The sequence below is a fragment of the Henckelia pumila genome, chromosome 2 (assembly GCF_033568475.1).
Source record: "Henckelia pumila isolate YLH828 chromosome 2, ASM3356847v2, whole genome shotgun sequence".
Taxonomy (NCBI): domain Eukaryota; kingdom Viridiplantae; phylum Streptophyta; class Magnoliopsida; order Lamiales; family Gesneriaceae; genus Henckelia; species Henckelia pumila.
Genome location: NC_133121.1, coordinates 133,939,006 through 133,959,511, shown reverse-complemented (window position 1 = coordinate 133,959,511; position 20,506 = coordinate 133,939,006). Strand labels below are relative to the sequence as shown.

At 33.4% G+C, this 20,506-nt stretch overlaps 1 protein-coding gene across 1 annotated transcript; it reads left to right on the top strand.

Annotated features, from left to right (window-relative positions):
• Positions 1–4,674: 4,674 nt before the first annotated feature.
• LOC140885452 (probable CoA ligase CCL7) lies at positions 4,675–7,941 on the top strand. Its single transcript, XM_073292410.1, has 6 exons — positions 4,675–5,694; positions 5,921–6,113; positions 6,187–6,332; positions 6,498–6,565; positions 7,014–7,116; positions 7,828–7,941. The coding sequence occupies exons 1-6, from the start codon at positions 4,675–4,677 to the stop codon at positions 7,939–7,941; spliced, it is 1,644 nt and encodes a 547-aa protein (XP_073148511.1).
• Positions 7,942–20,506: the final 12,565 nt, after the last annotated feature.

The window sequence follows — 20,506 nt, the reverse complement described above, 5'->3', positions numbered from 1 at the left end:
GGCTTTTAGGCCCATTGGGCCAGATTAAGTTGTTATTGGGCCAAGTATGTGCTAATGGGCTTTAATTGATTTATTGGGCTTAGAAAGGTGTTAATGGGTTTAAGTATGTTAATGAGCCAGTCTCAATGTTAATGGGCCAGAATTTAAGAAAATGGGCTTGAGTGTTAGGGCCAGCAGTCCAGTACAATCCATGAGAAATTTGCATGTGTCCTGAATATATATTTAATTATTTTTATGCATTGAAGTTATTTTAATATTTATATGTTAGTAAGAAATTAAATTAAATATATATGAAGGACACACATTTTTATTTAAATACATGCATTCATGAAATAATTTTATGCATAATTAAATGTTTAAGGTTGAGCAATAATAAAATATTTTATGTTGGAAGTTGAAGTAGTGTGACAATTTAAGGGGGATTCGTCCCCATATGTGAACTATTGAAGGGCAGTTTACTGCCAATTTAAGAGGTGATTTGTCACCGCCACGTACGTTGGTTTCCACGCTGATCACTATTTAATGTATGATTTAAGGTTACACTACGGATACAACCATGCGATGTTAGAAAATTACCTTGCTCAACAATGTTATGTATTATGTATGTCTATGTTAATTTAAGTTATGTTTATGTCATGATATTTTTAAGCATGCTCATTCATGTATATGTATGTATTAGTATTAAATTGATTTAAATTATTTTAAACCCTTGTTATGTTAGCATGTTGGGCCTCTAGGCTCACTACACTGGTATGGTGCAGGTGAGTACGTTGAGGATGAGGTTGTACCCACCGGAGGCGAGGATGTATGAGCGGACATGCAGTGACCCCTTGACCGTGATAGATGTCTGAGTCACATGCATGTTTTTGATTATGTCAGCACGTTACACATTTTATATTATTTTTCAGTGGTTGTGAGTTTTGAATATTTTATTGAATATTGTCAGTGCATGCAAATTTTAATCATTTTATTTATGCAGTATTTTTAATTAAATGTTTGACTCAGATATTTATTTTATTTTAAAGAATGCATTTTTATTTAAGTATTTAATTGTTTATTTATTTATTTATTTTTAAATCTTTTTATTCTGTGCATATATGTATGGGCATATATGTACATATTTTATTTAGTAAGTATAAAGAAAAAAAAAATTTCGTATATTTATTTATTAATTATAGAGTTAGGGTCGTTTCACAAATAAATACGGAGATAGGGGATCCCCTTGTCGAATGCCACGCCTAGGAGTCACATCTCCAATAATCTCACCATTCAAACAAAAAGAGTACTTAACTGAACGTACACATGACATCACCTTCTCAATCCAGGAGATTGCAAATCCCAATTTCCTCATGATGTCTTCCAGAAAGCTCCACTCCACCCTATCATAGGCTTTACTCATATCCAACTTTAAAGTGGCATAGCCCTTCATTCCCTTTTTTCTGCTCCTGATCCAGTGCAACACCTCAAAACTCACAATAATATTATCCGAGATCAACCTTCCTAGGATGAAAGCGCTCTGGAACTCATTCACCGTCTGCATGAGAATCGGTCTCAAGCGATTTGTCAGAATTCTCGCAATTATTTTGTAGCAGACATTACATAAACTGATGGGGCGGAAATCTCGCATTGTCATGGGATTCTTGATTTTAGGAATCAGAGTGACTACCGTATCATTCAACTCCTTGATGCTAGAGTCATCGTTGAGAAATTTAAGAATTGCGGCTGTTACCTCATTACCCACTATATTCCAAAACTTTTGATAAAAGAAAACTGACATTTAATGAGATCTATATATTATTTTTACAATTTAACATGGATTACATTTCGGAATTTATTTTTCAGTACTTATCTTTTTAAATTATTTATATCGATGAATTTAGTTTATAATAATTAATAATTTGATTAAAATTCCAAATTATATATCCATAGATTTGGTGTTCTATTTTTTCTTAAATTTTTATACTCATTTTCCATCAAGCGTTCATGCAATTATGCATCAACAAAATATTATTTATCTAATGAATTTGTTTCCCCTAATATTCACAATTTAATTTATAGATAGAATAGATTAAATATACATGATTCTCTTTTAGTAATTTCAGACTTTTTTTTTTGAAACATATATTCGCTTCATGTATCATTTTTTAGATTTCCAAAGCATTGTGTAGAAAATTTCCATTCAATTAATCGAAAAAAATACATAATCTAAGGGTAAAATAGAAAATTCACAGAACCATTTTCATTTTATTTACACTTTTATAGATATATATATATATATAGATATAATAATAATAATAAATAAATAAATATTCTCTTTTAATAATTTTAGAGAAAATATATTTTTATTATCCAGCATCTAATCATTTTTATGTTTTTTTTTATATTTTTTTAAGAATTATGTTTTTAAAAATGTTATACCTGTATTTTTATTATCAAATATCTATTCTATGTTGACATATCATTGTTTTCAAATCTTCTTATAACTATGTTGTAAACATGTTATTTTATATTAGATTTGTTTTTAGAAAAAACATTACTTTGATGTACTCATGTATTTTGATTCTGTTTTACTTAAACTCATAGGAATACACCAAATCAATTCATTAATGAAAGTAAATTTGTATAATTAAATAAGAGGCGAAGTATCACATTACATTTTTAATTATAAAAAGCTATAATAGTTTATTCATTGATTGCACTTTTATAAATGTAATATGATATTTGAAAAACCTATTAAAATGTTGTGTTTAATGAGTTCAAAAAAAATGTATATTATTTTTATTTTATTTTTCTAATATAGCGTGTTTATATTAATATATTAAATTATAAAACTTATTCATAATAATATTTATGGTGATGTTCATTACACACACATACACACACACACACACACATATATATATATATATATATATATATATATATATATATATTGTTTCTTTCAAGTGCCCACCTACCATGCCCACCAATGATGTGACACTATTCTATTGGATGTGATAAAGATGTGATAAATTGTAGGTCCAATAGAATAGTGCCACATCATTGGTGGGCATGGTAGGTGGGCACTTGAAAGAAACTCTATATATATATATATATATATATTATATTAAACACAAATTTTGTAAAAGTGTAAATATTGCTAAAAATCTTTAAATGTTTAGTTATTTTTACTGTGATATATTGTGCAAAACGAATGTGCATTTCTTTCCGTGGCTATATTTGCAACAATTTACATGTAGCTCATTAATTATCAATTTTAATATGATCAATTCATACTAAAAATAATTTTATTTTTATTCAATATCTTATTATTATATTATCATAATCACAATAGTTTTTTTGCTTCTTCATTTACCTTCAAGACAAAAAATCATCATCATAACTCATTAATATTAAAACTAAGAATGATTTACTTAGAACAAAATCACAAGAGTTTTTTTTGCCTCTTAATTTATCTCATATATACTTCTAAATTTTTCAAGAAAATAATCATCACCAATAATACTCATAATAATTAATAAAAATGAGAATTATTCACTTAGAACTTTCAACAATAGTTTATAAGAAAAAATATATGGTAGAAATGTTTTTATATATATTTATAATTTTATTCTCATTATTATTTTCTTAAGAATGAATTTTGAAATATGAAGAAAACCATTAAAATGTTGCATTGAATGAGTAAAAATAAAAAAATAAATGCATCAATTAAATGAATAAGAACACATTGATATCCACAAATTTAATATCACAAATTTGACCCTAAATTTTACACAATTTTTCACAAATTTAATATCTCAAATTTGACTCTAAATTTTACATCATTTTCACCCAATGCTCATATAATTAATACGAATCATTCATAGTTTCGGGTAGTAAATACACAATGCAAAATTTTGTCCATCGTTCATATATATATATATATATATATATATATAGACGGTCTCACAGATCTTTATCCATGCGACGAGTTAATTCAACTCATATTTACAATAAAAAGTAATATTTTTTGCATAAAAAATAATTTTTTTATTAATGACCCAAATATCTGTCTCACAAAATTGACAAAATTAGAAATCAGAGCCTTTCCATGATATTTGCCCAAATTCGTATGACATCCATTCCATTTTACTTTCCTACTAATAAAAAACTACTCCGGAGTATTAAGTTATTAACAATAATTAATCATACTTTAATGGTTGTTGATGCGTCAGATATAACGGAAATAATTAATCACTTAACTTATCGGAACAACTATCGATGATGCTTAACAATAATTTAACCACTATTCATTTTTTAAACTTGACAACCATCAAACAACATGCCTTCAAAAAAATAAATAAATAAACAACATAAAATAACAAATAAATATTATGCATATTAAATCTTCAGTGAGACGGTCTCACCTATCTAACACATATCTAAATGTGTTAGATATGTCAAACCAATCCATATTTACAGTAAAAAAAATATAATTTTGGCTTAAAAAATAAATTTTTTTTATGAACCGAGTTGAATCGAAAATCCGTCACAAAACTTATAATCTCAATTTGAACGTCAATCCCACGCTCCTCGATCATCTCTAACATTAGTGCAATCTATAAAATTAACAAGTATCCCAACATAAAAAGAAAAACAAAAAACTTAGCCATGCACAAAAGTAAGCCATTCAATATGTCAACACCTTTGATCCATGGCAAAGATGGAATTTACACATCCCCAAGGGATCCCATTTCCCTACCCAAAGATCCCACAGTGTCCATGATCTCATTCCTCTTCAGAGATATAGCTGCGATTTCGAAAATACCGGCACTTGTTGATGCTGAAACAGGCTATACTTTGACATTTTCTGATCTCAGAACACAAGTTTTCAAGCTCTCACAAGCCCTTCTGAATCTCAACATCTCCAAGAATGATGTAGTTCTAATATTGTCCCCAAATTCGATCCTATTCCCCGTCTGTTTCTTCGCAATCGTGAACATTGGTGCCATAGCAGCCACTGCTAATCCACAGTACACAGTCAATGAGCTCGCCAAACAAGTCCTTGACGTGAACCCGAGACTTATCATCACAATTCATGAACACTATGATAAGATCAAGAATTTCGGGCTTCCTTGTGTTATCTTAAGTCCCAAGACTTCAACTTTCGTTGACAGGAAAGCTAATAGCCCAATCTGGTATTACCAAGAGCTGATCAAATCTGATGATACACCAGAAGTACTAACATGGCCTTTGGTTTTACAAACCGATGCTGCAGCCATCTTGTTTTCGTCCGGCACCACAGGATCGAGCAAAGGTGTCGTTCTAACACACAGGAACTTCATCTCCTCGGCCTTGATGAGTACATCAGATCAAGATACGTTTAACGATCCAAAGAACGTGTTTTTGTGCTTTCTCCCTATGTTTCACGTGTTTGGCTTGTCGACTATACTATATGCACAGCTGCAGAGAGGTAATACGGTGGTGGTTATGGCACGTTATGAAATCGAGAAAGTGTTGATGGCTATAGAGACATATAAGGTGACACACTTGTATGTTGCGCCCCCGGTGATTGTAGCTTTTGTTAAACAGAGTGAGATCGTGAAGATGCACGACGTTTCGTGCTTAAGAGAGATCGGTATAGGTGCTGCACCTTTGGGAAAGGATGTGATGGAAGAGTGTGCTAAAGTTTTCCCACAAGCCGCTGTATATCAGGTGAAGCATGATATACCCTCTCGAAAATTGCACTTTTTTTCACTAATATTAGGCTGCTTATGCCTTTGAACAAAACTTTTGGAACTATTTCATATAACTAAGAAATGAAGAGGGGAGAGGGCTAGTTGTATGGACCTTACACAGATGCCATTATAAGATAAACGTAACATTCTCAATTTCTCAATGAAGAGTCACAAACTAATTGTTCTGTTGTGTCTTGGGGCAGGGCTATGGCATGACAGAAACATGTGGGGCTATTTCAATAGAGAGCCGAAAAGCCAAGACTTCTCGCCCCTCCGGTTCCACCGGAGTTCTTGATCCAGGAGTTGAAGCTCGGATAATCGATACACACACAATGAAACCTCTCCCACCTTCCAAGACAGGGGAAATTCATATTCGTGGGTCGAATGTGATGCAAGGCGGGTGAAGTTTCCATTAAAGGATTCTAATCAATACCATGAGCTAGAGCTGAAGTACTTGTTGTTTTTGCAGGTTATTTCAAGAACGAAAAGGCGACAAACGAAACTATAGATGATCAAGGTTGGTTACATACGGGAGATCTCGGTTATTTTGATGAGGAAGGACAACTATTTGTGGTGGACCGTATAAAAGAGCTTATTAAATGTAAAGGATTTCAGGTAACTTGATCTTCGTCAGCAGCATCATTTTCAAATTGATGGTACTTGATATTTTCTGAATTGCATGAAATATCATCAATAAAATGGACTTTTTAATCTATCAATTGGTTGGAACATGCTATCAATTGGTTGGAACATGATGTAAATTATATTCTGGTGCTGAAGGTTGCACCAGCAGAGCTAGAAGAGTTGCTTCTTAGCCATCCTAAAATAAAAGATGCTGCTGTTATTGGGTAAGTATTTATTTCTTTCTTCAGGTCTATAAGTTTGTTTGAGTGGGCTGGCTTCTTCAATAATATGAACAATATATATTTCCGGTTCACATAATGGACGAACCTAACTCCTAACTCCACCCCAATGCTAGCTAAAGGAAGGGGAGTCCAACACATAATTACGATGGATTTGAGATCTGATATCATGTTAAGATGATGAATTTGAACATAACTCTACCCCAATGCTAGAAGGAGTAGGATTGTCCAAGTCAATATATACAATTTCCAAAAACTTAATCCAGTCGACGTGGGACATTAACGACGTTCAACGTAGAATAGAATAGTTAAAGATGAATAGATAATTATATAATATAATATCAATTTGTACACTTCCATTATTAGCTACCCAAAATTTGTAACTTGAAACAATTTTAGTTTAGACTGAATGAAGATTGCAATAATTTTGAAGGTTAGCAGATGCTGAAGCTGGTGAGGTCCCCATTGCCTATGTTGTCCCATCATTTATCAATTCACTCACCGAAGAAGAGGTCAAGAATTTTATAGCAAAACAGGTCATGCACCAGAATACTGAACTTCAGAACATATATAATTTTGTATCAAATTTAACTACTCGATATATGGAATTAATTCTTGAATATTTCATTTTCTAATTTGAATGAGTGATTTGGTATTATACCGACAGGTTGCACCCTTCAAACGATTGAGGACGGTGATATTTGTTGACGATATCCCCAAGTCGGCCTCTGGAAAGATTTTGAGAAGAGAATTTAGACAGAAATTAATGTCTAAATTGTAGATTTAAATTGAAAAATGTATTGATTTAGTGATTTTAAAGAATATATTGATTTTTCATATAGATATAATTAAAAGTTAATGAAGTTATTTTATTATATTATATATACACGTATTTGCATTATATATTATATTATTTTTATAAAATTTATAAATTATTATTATTATTATTATTGAAATTAGAAACGTTAGCACTTTATTTGTTCTCTGTGCATTTATTTTCAAATATATTTTTCAAAACATCAAATCACAAATATTTCATTTAACCATTAATTTTTTCCAAAAAAGTGTTGGGAAATATGCTGAGGGTACGATAATAATTTTAACCTCAAACATATGGTACTCGATCCCTTATGTCTGTCTCAATGCAAAGCTATTGAGTTATGCCTAAATATTAAGGTTTTGACTAGGATTTCGGATAAATTATCTTTTGGACAGTATGTGTTTTAGGTAGTTTAGGGTACCGACAGGTTGCACCCTTCAAACGATTGAGGACGGTGATATTTGTTGACGATATCCCCAAGTCGGCCTCTGGAAAGATTTTGAGAAGAGAACTTAGACAGAAATTAATGTCTAAATTGTAGACTGAAATAAATATGTTTGATGGTATAGAGGGAGGACATAATTTACGTTGCACATGGTTAATTTGGTACCAGTACCCGAATGCATGAGTTACATGCTCGTTTGTCCACTTTTCTTAAGGAAAAAATGAAATATAGTACAAATTACAAAAGCTTATATAATAAATACAAAAAAATTGAGGAAAAAAGTTGAAAAAATTGGGTAGGAAAAACGGGAAAAAGAAAAAAGAACAATACAAAAAAATTTTGCCACGGTTTCGGCAAGATTTTAGTAAACCGTGGCATATTTTCAAAAAAAAAAACATGAAAAAAATGAAATATAGTACAAAAGCTTATATAGTAAATACAAAAAGAATTGAGGAAAAAAGTTGAAAAAATTGGGTGGGAAAGACGGGAAAAAGAAAAAAGAAGAAGAATGGAACGAAATAAAAAAAGGTCATACCAATCTATCAAAATCACCCACCCTCAAACTTAGAAAATGTTTGCAATCACTAAAAAAAATTGATTGTTAGCTTTTGGCTTAAAAAAATTATTTTTGTGTGTTTCTTAAACCTAAATTATGTGTTAGCTTATGCTTTACTTAATTGAAATTCAAAAGCTAGTCATGTGGTGATTATGATTCTCCAAAAGTGATTCTAATAAGAAGGTTCTTGTTAAAATCACTTTAATCACTTATTTATCAAACACTACCAAACTTTAATTTTTAGATTTTCACATTTGTTTCCAAACACTACCAACTTTTGATTTTTCTTAACTTTTTTTATAATCTATAAATTAATCACTTCTACAAAAGCACAATCTATTACAAACGTACACTTCCTTAATATGCATAGCAAAGGAAGAAGAAGAGTAAATTATATGTAAAGTAAAAGCCAACGGAGGAAGAACAACTAATTCATTCAACATAGGGATATAGATAGATTATTTCAGTTAATTAATAAGAAAAAACATATTTAGTTAGGGAGTGTTTGCAATCACTAAAAAAAAGTGATTGCTAGCTTTTGGCTTAAAAAAATCATTTTTGTGTGTTTCTTAAACCTAGATTATGTGTTAGCTTTATGCTTAACTTAATTGAAATCCAAAAGCTAGTCATGTGGTGATTATGATTCTCCAAAAGTGATTCTATAAATTAATCACTTCTACAAAAAGTACAATCTATTGCAAACACTCTTTTACAATGCTGATTGAGGTTTATCTTATTTTTTATGAATGCGATTCAATGCCACTTCCGCCCTGGGTCCGACGCCATCTCACACGGCTGCCGTCAAAGCTTTCTCTTCTATTTGAGGTTTATCTTATTTTTTATGAATGCGATTCAATGCAATTCAACAATTTAATGTTGACTGATTTAATGTAAAGTTTGATCTTTGTAGTCATGAAGGTGTTTAGATGGCCGAGATGAAAATTGGGGAGATGTAAAAACATAATCACCTTGTTCTTTTTTTTTTTTTAATTTTTACATTGCAGTACAAATATATATCAAATGGGGTTTTTTTTTGGTTAATTTTTAAATAGAAGTAGAGATAAAATAAAAAAAAAGTTTGATCTTTGTAGTCATGCAATTTTTTATGTGATGTGGTCATGTTTTAATTTTTATGTCTAGGTACGTGGCATTTTTTTTATCATTTAGTAAAGCTTGAGAAAGTCACTAGACCAATATTGGGTGTTATGTTCGCACTTGATCAATCAGTGGAGCAACTTGGAGTTAGTCGATGATTTTTCCTTCTATAAAGAGAGCTGTTTCAGATTTTGTGGGTGATTACAATTAGAAGTAGGCTTTTATTGTATCTAATAATGCAACTGGGAGTTAGTGGGATTCTTGTCTTGGTTGCTCCATCAAATTTCATTTTGCTTCAGATGTGAATGACTACAGTTCGAAGACCTGTGAACTATGTTATTAAAAACTAGTCGTGTAATTTTGTTTCTGCGGTAATGTAGACAATGTGTAACGGTAATGCACGCTAGTTGTCTTTTTTGTTGTTTTTTTTATTTTATTTTCTTTGATTAAACATATAATGTGCAGTAATATTACAGACAATGTAACCATTATCAAATGTAATCTTTAATTTAGCGGTTGTAGCTTAGCTTTTTCTTTTAGTTATTTATGGTATGATTTGAGAAAGTCATTTACAAATGCTATCCCAGTGCCACTAATTACATTCAATACAAATTTTATGTGAGTTTTTTGTTTAAATTATGGGAACATATATCGAACTCTCCAATCTACTACAAATGAATGGAAATTTTGAGGGGGAAAAATCTCAAAATTCCACGTTTGCATTGCATATTTCCGTAAGAAATCTAAGTGAGTTTATGCTAATTAATTAACCAACAATTATATATAAACACCAAATTCAAAATCAAATAACGGTCGTTGATTTTGCGTTCAATCTACATAGACGAAAATGCACAAAAAAAAAGAAGGGATGCTAACCTTTACAATCACCTAAAGTTTGCAAAAAACTAATTAAATGCATTCAACCGGTCTAGCATTACATTTTTTAACTAACACAAATCATCGCCACTCAATCACATCACTTGAAACTTTTGTTTTGTTGCATCCATTTTCTCCGCAATTTGCAAAGCATTCATTTTCTCGTCACTAGCCTTAAATGAAGTAGTTGGATGCCGTTTTTTCACATATTCCTCACAAGCTCTTATTGCTTATGTCCTACTCGATAACTTCTGTTATAAAGCACTTTAAATTTGTTTGACTTCAGCATGTATTTTTCTACCCAAGTCCCATAAACACTAGATTGAAACCCTTTGAAAAAAAGGTACATTTTTTCATGAAAAAATTCATGCTTCCATTAGAAAAAATAATAATCACATTATAACAAAAATAACTAAAAATTGAGTGACTCGTTGTTTAACTAAATAAAAGTATATCAAAAGCAATTGACCTAGGTATGCAAAGTGCACACTCTGATTGTAGTTACCTATATTCAGAATTAATTATTTGGGAATTAATCAAATAATCATGTTTAGAGTGGGCAAAACATGATTAAGGATTTCCTAATCGGTTTGAGGAGCTCAAAAATGGGTTCAAAACGCACCAAAATAGCCCAAAGGTCCCAAGTTTTCGGTGGGATCGAAAGGTCCGATCCAGGATCAGAGTGTTCGATCAAGTGCATGTTCGGAAGCATAGTTAATGTTCAAAACTAGGGGAATCGGAACGTTCGATTTGTGTTCGGAGCGTCCGAACTCTACATGCCAGCTGTCCAAGATGAGGTCAGCATGATGAGGTGAGGGGTGACGTCAGGGGTGGGAGATCGGAGCTTCCAAAGTGAGATCGGATCTTCCAATGTGTAGTCAGGGACACTTGTCAAAGAGCCATTACACGTTCGATCATGCGATGGAGCTTCCGATAAGGTACATCAGAGCTTTCAAAGTGGCAAACGGAGCTTCCGACCGTGCTCTATAAATATGGGTTCGAGGGGTCTCATTTCTTGCTCATTCCAATTCTTTCCCTTCTCGTTTCTTGAGTGTTTTAGGGTATTTTTTCCATAGTTATCGAGGTCGGGTGATAGAAAGGCGTCCCAGAGTTGTAGTGAAGTTTTGCCTAAGTTGCGGGGCAGTCGCCATCAGCTGGCTGACGACAGGCGCAGTTATAACTTTTGATCTGATCTCCTTCCTCAGGCCACTATTTTGGGTGAGGTTTGTTGGGTTGGAACCTACTAGATGTTGGCTAAGTTTTTCAAGTGGTTTCACGATTTTAGGTGGTCGGAATCTTGAGAACGAAGCAAAACGCCACAGCTGCTCCTGTCTGCGCGCGAGCTGCGGGTAGGCTGTTTTGCAGAGCTTCGTTCTCCCTCTATACTTGATGGTTTGGGTTGGTTCTTACATGGTTGGAAACGTCTTGAAGAGGGCTAGAGGTAGGTGGGGGTGAGTCGACCATTGGGTGGCCGGAGCATGGCGGCCGCCGGTGTTTTTTACCGTTGCTCGCACAGCCGAGAGCAGAAAATGGGGGCTACGGGTTTGGGGTTTTGGAGAGTGGATCCGGGTCGGGACTGTGGATCCGGGTCGGGGCAGTAAGTCATGGGTTAGGTTAGTTGGTCCGGGCCCGGGTCAAGTTAGTCGGGCTCGGGTATTTTTATTTTTAAGTTTTAAGTTTAATTAAGTGTTTAATGGGCCTAATTAAATCTCAAAATTTATTTGGGCTCCATTTAATTATTTTGGGCTAAGATTAAATTATTTGGGCTTAATTAATTTATTTAAGTGAGTCCAATAATTTTTATGGGCTTTAGGGCCCATGAAAGAGAAGGAAGGGGAGCTCAAAGCTTCGAACCAAAGCTAGACCAAGCTCCTCCGGTGACCTCCTAGCTCCGGCAGTGGTGGTGGCTGGCCGGCGGCGGCCGGAGAACTAAGAAGAAGAGGGAGCCGAAATGTTGAAGAGAATGGAGAGGGGGGGGGGGGGGGGTCCAAGAGAGGAAAAGATGAGCTAGGGTTTTAACTTTTCTTTTGCTTTGGAGTCAAGAAAGAATGTGTACCAAGTGTACTAGTGTAAGCATGTGTATGTATAAAGTAGTGTGAATGTGTGTGAGTCAATGTGTAACTTTGACTAGAAAAGGTCATACTCCAAAAGCACTTTTAACTTTTCTTTTAAAACAAATGCTAGCATTTTTTCCCTAAGTTTGAAAGTCTCTAATAAAATAATTAAAGTTGGAAATTTAGTATTCTAGGTCTCAAATACTGCTTTTCAGAGGAATTTGAAAATAAACTCAAGAATGCGATAAAAGCAATTCTTGTTACCCGAAAATTCTAAAAATCCAAACTTCAACATTTTTCCTCCGAAACTCACACATAATAACATTAGTAGTACAGTCTGGGAATAACCGCCATAATCCACCACTGCCGAGGTTGGAGCCGGAGAACCCTGAACTTAAAAACTTTAACATAAATATACTTGAAATATTTGAACAGTCAGAACTTTAAAGGAAAATTAAACAGTCGCCTCAAACATTTAAAATCAACACTTTAAATATTTTGATGTCACAACAATCAGTGAAATATTTACCTAAAAGACAGAGCGAATAAAATGATTTAAACAACTAGACAAACAATTAAAAGTCATTTAAATAAATACACTAACGGCATAGAAACCTTTAAAATGATTTAGACAGATAACGACTTAAAAATAATTAAGCTAAACATTTAAAATCATTTAAACGAATAGACTAAGCAATTAAAGTAATTTAAATATGAAAGCTTAAACCTTTAAAATACTTAAAACAAATAAGCTGCACGATAAAAAAAAATCATTTGAATAAATAAGCTAGACATTTAAAATTATTTAAATAAACAAATATTGAACCTTTTAAATATTTAAAAAGATTAAATTTCAGAATAGAATCATTTTAAAAATACATAAACTTAAACAATTAAACATAATTCACATATAGAATTTAAAACAATTAAACTAAAAATAATAATCATAATATTTATTAAATTAATGCATGCGATTTAGTAGATTGGATTTCAGGTACTACAATTCCTCCCTCCCTTAAATGGAATTTCGTCCTCGAAATTCAGGACATACTAACTAGGTCTGGACACGTACGACTAATTAAACATCAACTTTTCTAACTCTTCACTCACCTGAGTTGACACTCAATACTTTACTCTGCGCACTATGATGCTTATTGACATCTATATCCTCAAGGATTTGGTTAACTCCTTCTGCAAAAAAAAAAAAAAAAAAAAAAATTACATTTCTTACTTGTTCCCAAGTGGTCTTATCCTCAAAAAAATTCCATCACTCCTCAAATTTGCTTTCGATCCAAATATACAAACTTAAAAGCGTCATCTTACTGCAACCGATAAGTTCTCCATGTTACAGATTCTTAGATCTTTAATTTATTGCACAACATACCTTTGCTAACCTTATACCCTACGCCAGAACTCCAGGCCATAGAGTTCATACATTCCATAAATAATTTATGTCGACCTCAACCAAAACTTAAAAACTTTCTAACAACAAAGCTACACCTAAGGTATATTTACCAAGTAGACTTAACTTACATAATATACAATTCGAGCTCTTAAGAAATTCACAAGTTTCCAAAATACTTAGCGACTAAGCACTACACTTTCCTAAATAGGATAGCTTAGGGACTATACAATTCTATCTCGTTAAACCTCGGATATGATATGAATCTTATTCATACTTCCTCAACATCGATACATGAATCCTGTCATGTATCACTAACAACTCTGCGCCATATCAAAAGATAAAACATATTACCTATCTCCTCAACAATCACATAAGTACCGACGAATTGAGTTAATTTCCTATTATACCTAAATCGATAGTATTACAGGGCAACGATACCTTCAAGAACAACTTATTAACCAATTTGAGATTCTAAAGATCTATACCACTTATTAGCAGTTCTGTGCTTAATGATCACGGACTACGCTCAATCTCTTATTAGTTACCATAACTCACAACGCTTAAAGGGATGCTTAAAGTTCTCTTAAGCAACGACTCTAGTTCGGTTAACCTTTAAGTGGAAATAGTGACTCTCCTCATCTTAGGATTGATTGACTCATTCCTGTAAATAAATCTAATCTAATCCTTGATAAGGAAATATATAACCTTAAAATCCACTGTTGTTCAATTCCTATGGTAAAAGCCGTTAACATATAGAATCCAAATAGGTGCCTAAACAGATCTCAATTATCCATTCATAAATTTCTACGTTCACCTCTAGCAGCTTTGATTCTACCGAAAGTTCAACTCTTGATTAGGATTTCCCAATAGATTTATCCACCTTTTCTAATCCAGACGGAACGACTAAGAAATTCATATTTATCCTTGAAGCCAAAACATACCACAACTATTATCCACTTATTGGATTAAATCGTCTCTAAGTACAAAATATTTCTTACCTATCGCCTGAAGACATATCTCGAATCTCTAATTCAATTTGACGGCAAGTCTGAAAATCCAAAAAAAATTCCCAAATATTAAATGTACAACCTGAATTCAAATTTCAAGGACTTAGTATACCACTGAACACCTCGAACGGTGCCTTAATTACCTTAGTATTACCCCGAGAAATAAATCTACATCTTATCCAGAAAAATAAAACTATCAGAAAATTCTATTCGTCATCCTGCATCCAAAGTTGGTGCATTAGTCTTACCGGTTGACGTCCGCAAAATCTTAGAACGCTAATATAAAGTACCCAAAAGTCTTCTAGCGGCAGCTCTATTTCCTTCAATGTTCTAAATAATAACCAGGTTAAAACACACCCAATCCGCTTACCAACAATCTTCTGATCGCTCTTAATGGTCCGGTCTAAAATTGAAGTAACACCTTCAATTAATTCACTAACTAGCAGTCTTCCTGTTAGGACTTGATATAATTTATAATCACCATTCCTCGGAACACAATTATAACTTAGGATCTTATCAAGTACTTATTACTAAATTCCAATAGTCTAAACTCTCACTATGCGGTCACGAGACAAATCTCTATTCAAGAAGTCGAAATGATATTCGAAACTATAATCCACCAAACTTCTCATCATGATGGATCATGGAAGGAAACAAACATACATGTAATGCTTCTTTATACGAAATGAAATGATGCAAGCATTACAAACAAGCGAGCTGAAAATAAGAATTTAGATAAGTGAAATCAACTCACTCACAATTCAATTTTAGAGATGAATGAATAATAATAGAGGCTTCATGAAAAATGAATATGAGCCAACAAGGTACAAATCTCGTGATCATTCATCAGGGGTGATGAAATCATGCTCAAACAATCAAAGTACAATCAAGGGTAGTCAGTGTTACTTCAATCGAGAGAAGTCCACACAAGTCAAAAAAAAATTTATGGAAGCAACGGTACAAAGACGTATTCAGGAGTCAACCACACAACGCAAGTAGATCACCAATAAAATACAAAATGATGCTTACTCGCATCGACATGTGTGGTTCTAGTACTGGAGAAAAGAAAAAAAAATTTCAATAAATGTGAAATACGAACATGGCCTTATTAAAAGTTTAACCAATGTCAAAGTGGCAGAATTCAAGGTTGACTGATGTCATATGATTCCATAATGCACAAAGGAAGTGCAAAGATATGTCAGATGTTCAAAAGTATATGTTGCGATGAATACGAGCACAAAGAAGTAAAGGAATTAATGATCGGAATAATAGTTCACATAATCGAAAGACTCATTAATAACCGATTCACTATTCTTCAACAACAAAATTGCCCAAAAGAACAAAATAAAACTCAAACTATCCATAAAAATATAAAACAAAGTGCGAATCCCAAGTCTTTGCACAGATTCGATTCATTAACTTAACTGGCCAAAACATAAGTCTCATCGAATTCTAAACAAACTATGCACTTAGTTGCATCCGACTAGAATCCAATATAAGAAAACAACTCACAACAGAAATACACAATTATTATCTCCTAATGCGCAAGTTAAATATTTCCAACAAACTCCTACTACTCTTCAATATCACTAACACTACTGGATAACTCAAACAACCACCACGTACTGTCCAAAACTGGAAGGAACATTGGTACACCTACTCCGTTTAACTTGAAATCGCATGCTATAAAATATAGACAGTCAAATAGTACACTTTAACTACTAAAGAAATTTCAAACAATAAAACATTGAGCTACACATCTAAATAAATTAAACATCTAACTTGAAAATATTTTAAAAAGGACGACATCAAAACATTTAAAGTAACAGTCTCATATGCGTCTAAACATATAAAATTCCTTAATACTTACAGACCTTGAGGCGAGATCCCTTGAGTTTCAGCAACCGAAAGTAGGCTCAGCCCATACCAATACCGCGCTCTGATACCAACTGAAACGACCCTAACCTCTAAGCTTAAATTAAATAATAAAGAAAATACTGATTTTAAAAAAAAATTTGCCATGACTCGTTTGAAAAGTAAACAAGCCACCTTGACCCAGTCAGCATTTCAAATAAAGGAAAGAAACGATGACTAAAAGTCTCAAATGCAATAATCATAAACGTTCAAAGACTAAGTAACCACTTCCGGGTTACAACATAAAGTAAACTAAGAAATAACCTTCAACATAATCTCAAGTGTGCTAATCATAAACATGCAAAGGCAAGTAACCATCTCCCGGTTACAAAATAAAGTGCGCTAATAAAAAACATGCAAAGGCAAGTAACCACCTCCCGGTTACAAAATAAAGAGCGCTAAGCATAAACATGCAAGGACAAGTAACCACCTCCCGGTTACAAAATAAGGTGCGCTAATCGTAAACATGCAAAGACAAGTAACCATCTCCCGGTTACAAAATAAGGTGCGCTAAGAAATAAACTTCAACAAGCACAGGGTAAACACATCCTGGCTAAAAACTACCATTCTCATAATCATTAATACACATCAGAGTTAATACACGGAAAACTTAAACATTCAACAGCGACGGTCATTGGGCTTCGCACTACCAGTGGCCTCAACCCAGTGGATCCTGCCCCTCAATCACCTCAACATATAACTCATCACCTGCAATCAAACAAGCGTAGTGAGTCTAAAGACTCAACAAGCATAAACAGTTGATAACAAGGTTTAAAATACATGATGATGTACTCAAACTATGATACATAGTATACTTTGAACTTTAACTGTAAATATGCATGAAACTAGAAAGTATAGTAACATGCATTGATGAACTCACGCTATGGGAGACCTTCAACTTTCATAACATTCAACTTTCATAACTTAAACTGAACCTCATGCATTTTTGATAGACTAACATAAAAGTGAGACGAGTCAACTGAAACTTTGAAACTTTAACTTTTCTTTTCTTTTCCTTTTCCTTTTCCTTTTTCCTCTAGAAATCAGATCCTTGAATTGTGACCCTCTGTTTCGATCATGATCATGGCTGCAGTGCACTATGCCGGCAAGACGACGAGATTTCTCCCGACGAACTTAACCCCTCTGTGGCAAGAAGACCGAGACAACTTCCGATCCCACATTGCCCCTCTTTGGCAAGGAGACCGAGATTACTCCAGATCCCACATTGCCCTCTGTGGCAAGGATAAACAAGATGTCTCTTGCTCCCTACCTAAACCTCTATAACCTCTTGGTGAGTAGACCGAGGCATCCCCCGGCCTAGCAACACCCCTCTTTGTCACAAACAAATCACTTCATTCAAAAACATTTACTTTCTTTTCCTTTTCATTCATTAAGACTCGACTCACCCCTCTTTATAGCATGCAAAACAAAAAAACTTCCTTTCACTTTATGAAACTCAAGAACATGTCATATGCACACGAATAGGCAACCTTTAAGACATGAAACTCAACTCAAAAATATGGGTGTAAGGTGGATGAGTGGCTGCCCCTAAGACAAAAGAAACACTTCACTCAACAATTTTCCTCAAACTTGACGTAGCCCGAGCAAGAGAACCGTAAGACCCTAAACTTTGTCATGCCTTAACCAAAACCCGTCCCGCTTGAACCGAAACTTAACAAACACTTCAAATTACCCCTAGGAATAGGTGGTAACATCAAATGATCAAACGAGCTAATTGACAAGACAAGAAAATTGGACAGCCCCTTTTTTTACAAAGAAAAAAATCTGCACCTACACCTCCAACTTAAAAGACTCATAACTTGGTCCAAACTTATCCGAAATAAGCCCATTTTATACCGACACGACCACAACATCATGAACTTTACTATGGTACAGCCCTAACCCTGCCCAGACCTCAGCCAAGACCTGCCCTGCCCCGTGAACAGTACTGCCCTGCACACTCAACAATACCCAACTTACCTCTAACTCAAAAATTCAACCCCATAACCCTCTTTCCTCAACTTTTCTCCATACCAAACAACAATACACCTCAAATAACATATCTTAGGACTTATCCCAAGCACTAGGGCAACACTCAACCACACTCCCACTCCACAATTTCGAAATCATCAAGATCAAGCACCACACGTGTCTTGATCCTTGTTCAATCAATGTAACCAATTGCCAAACAACATAATGCATTAATCATACATTCAAAACAGCCCTAATATCATGAAAATTTCGAAATATATTTAGGGCATACTTCTGAAAATTTCGAAAATCATATATGCAATCAAAACACTCCATTCTTTCCATCATAATTCAAAATGCAACTCCTTACAACATATAGCACTTCCAAATTTCAAAAATCCCCCAAGAACCCTACTGAAAATTGTCAAAATTTCGAACCCTATATGCATACATTAACAAGCATTTCGAAAATATTTAAGGGAATATGAACAAGAGCATAAATAGCTTGTATGAGAGCCAAGAAATGCTTATACTTGCCTTCACCAAAACAACCAAGAAAATCAATGGAGAAGGGAGGGGAGCTCAAAGCTTCGAACCAAAGCTAGACCAAGCTCCTCCGGTGACCTCCTAGCTCCGGCAGTGGTGGTGGCTGGCCGGCGGCGGCCGGAGAACTAAGAAGAAGAGGGAGCCGAAATGTTGACGAGAATGGAGAGGGGGGGGTCCAAGAGAGGAAAAGATGAGCTAGGGTTTTAACTTTTCTTTTGCTTTGGAGTCAAGAAAGAATGTGTACCAAGTGTACTAGTGTAAGCATGTGTATGTATAAAGTAGTGTGAATGTGTGTGAGTCAATGTGTAACTTTGACTAGAAAAGGTCATACTCCAAAAGCACTTTTAACTTTTCTTTTAAAACAAATGCTAGCATTTTTCCCCTAAGTTTGAAAGTCTCTAATAAAATAATTAAAGTTGGAAATTTAGTATTCTAGGTCTCAAATACTGCTTTTCAGAGGAATTTGAAAATAAACTCAAGAATGCGATAAAAGCGATTCTTGTTACCCGAAAATTCTAAAAATCCAAACTTCAACATTTTTCCTCCGAAACTCACACATAATAACATTAGTAGTACAGTCTGGGAATAACCGCCATAATCCACCACTGCCGAGGTCGGAGCCGGAGAACCCTGAACTTAAAAACTTTAACATAAATATACTTGAAATATTTGAACAGTCAGAACTTTAAAGGAAAATTAAACAGTCGCCTCAAACATTTAAAATCAACACTTTAAATATTTTGATGTCACAACAATCAGTGAAATATTTACCTAAAAGACAGAGCGAATAAAATGATTTAAACAACTAGACAAACAATTAAAAGTCATTTAAATAAATACACTAACGGCATAGAAACCTTTAAAATGATTTAGACAGATAACGACTTAAAAATAATTAAGCTAAACATTTAAAATCATTTAAACGAATAGACTAAGCAATTAAAGTAATTTAAATATGAAAGCTTAAACCTTTAAAATACTTAAAACAAATAAGCTGCACGATAAAAAAAATCATTTGAATAAATAAGCTAGACATTTAAAATTATTTAAATAAACAAATATTGAACTTTTAAATATTTAAAACGATTAAATTTCAGAATAGAATCATTTTAAAAATACATATACTTAAACAATTAAACATAATTCACATATAGAATTTAAATCAATTAAACTAAAAATAATAATCATAATATTTATTAAATTAATGCATGCGATTTAGTAGATTGGATTTCAGGTA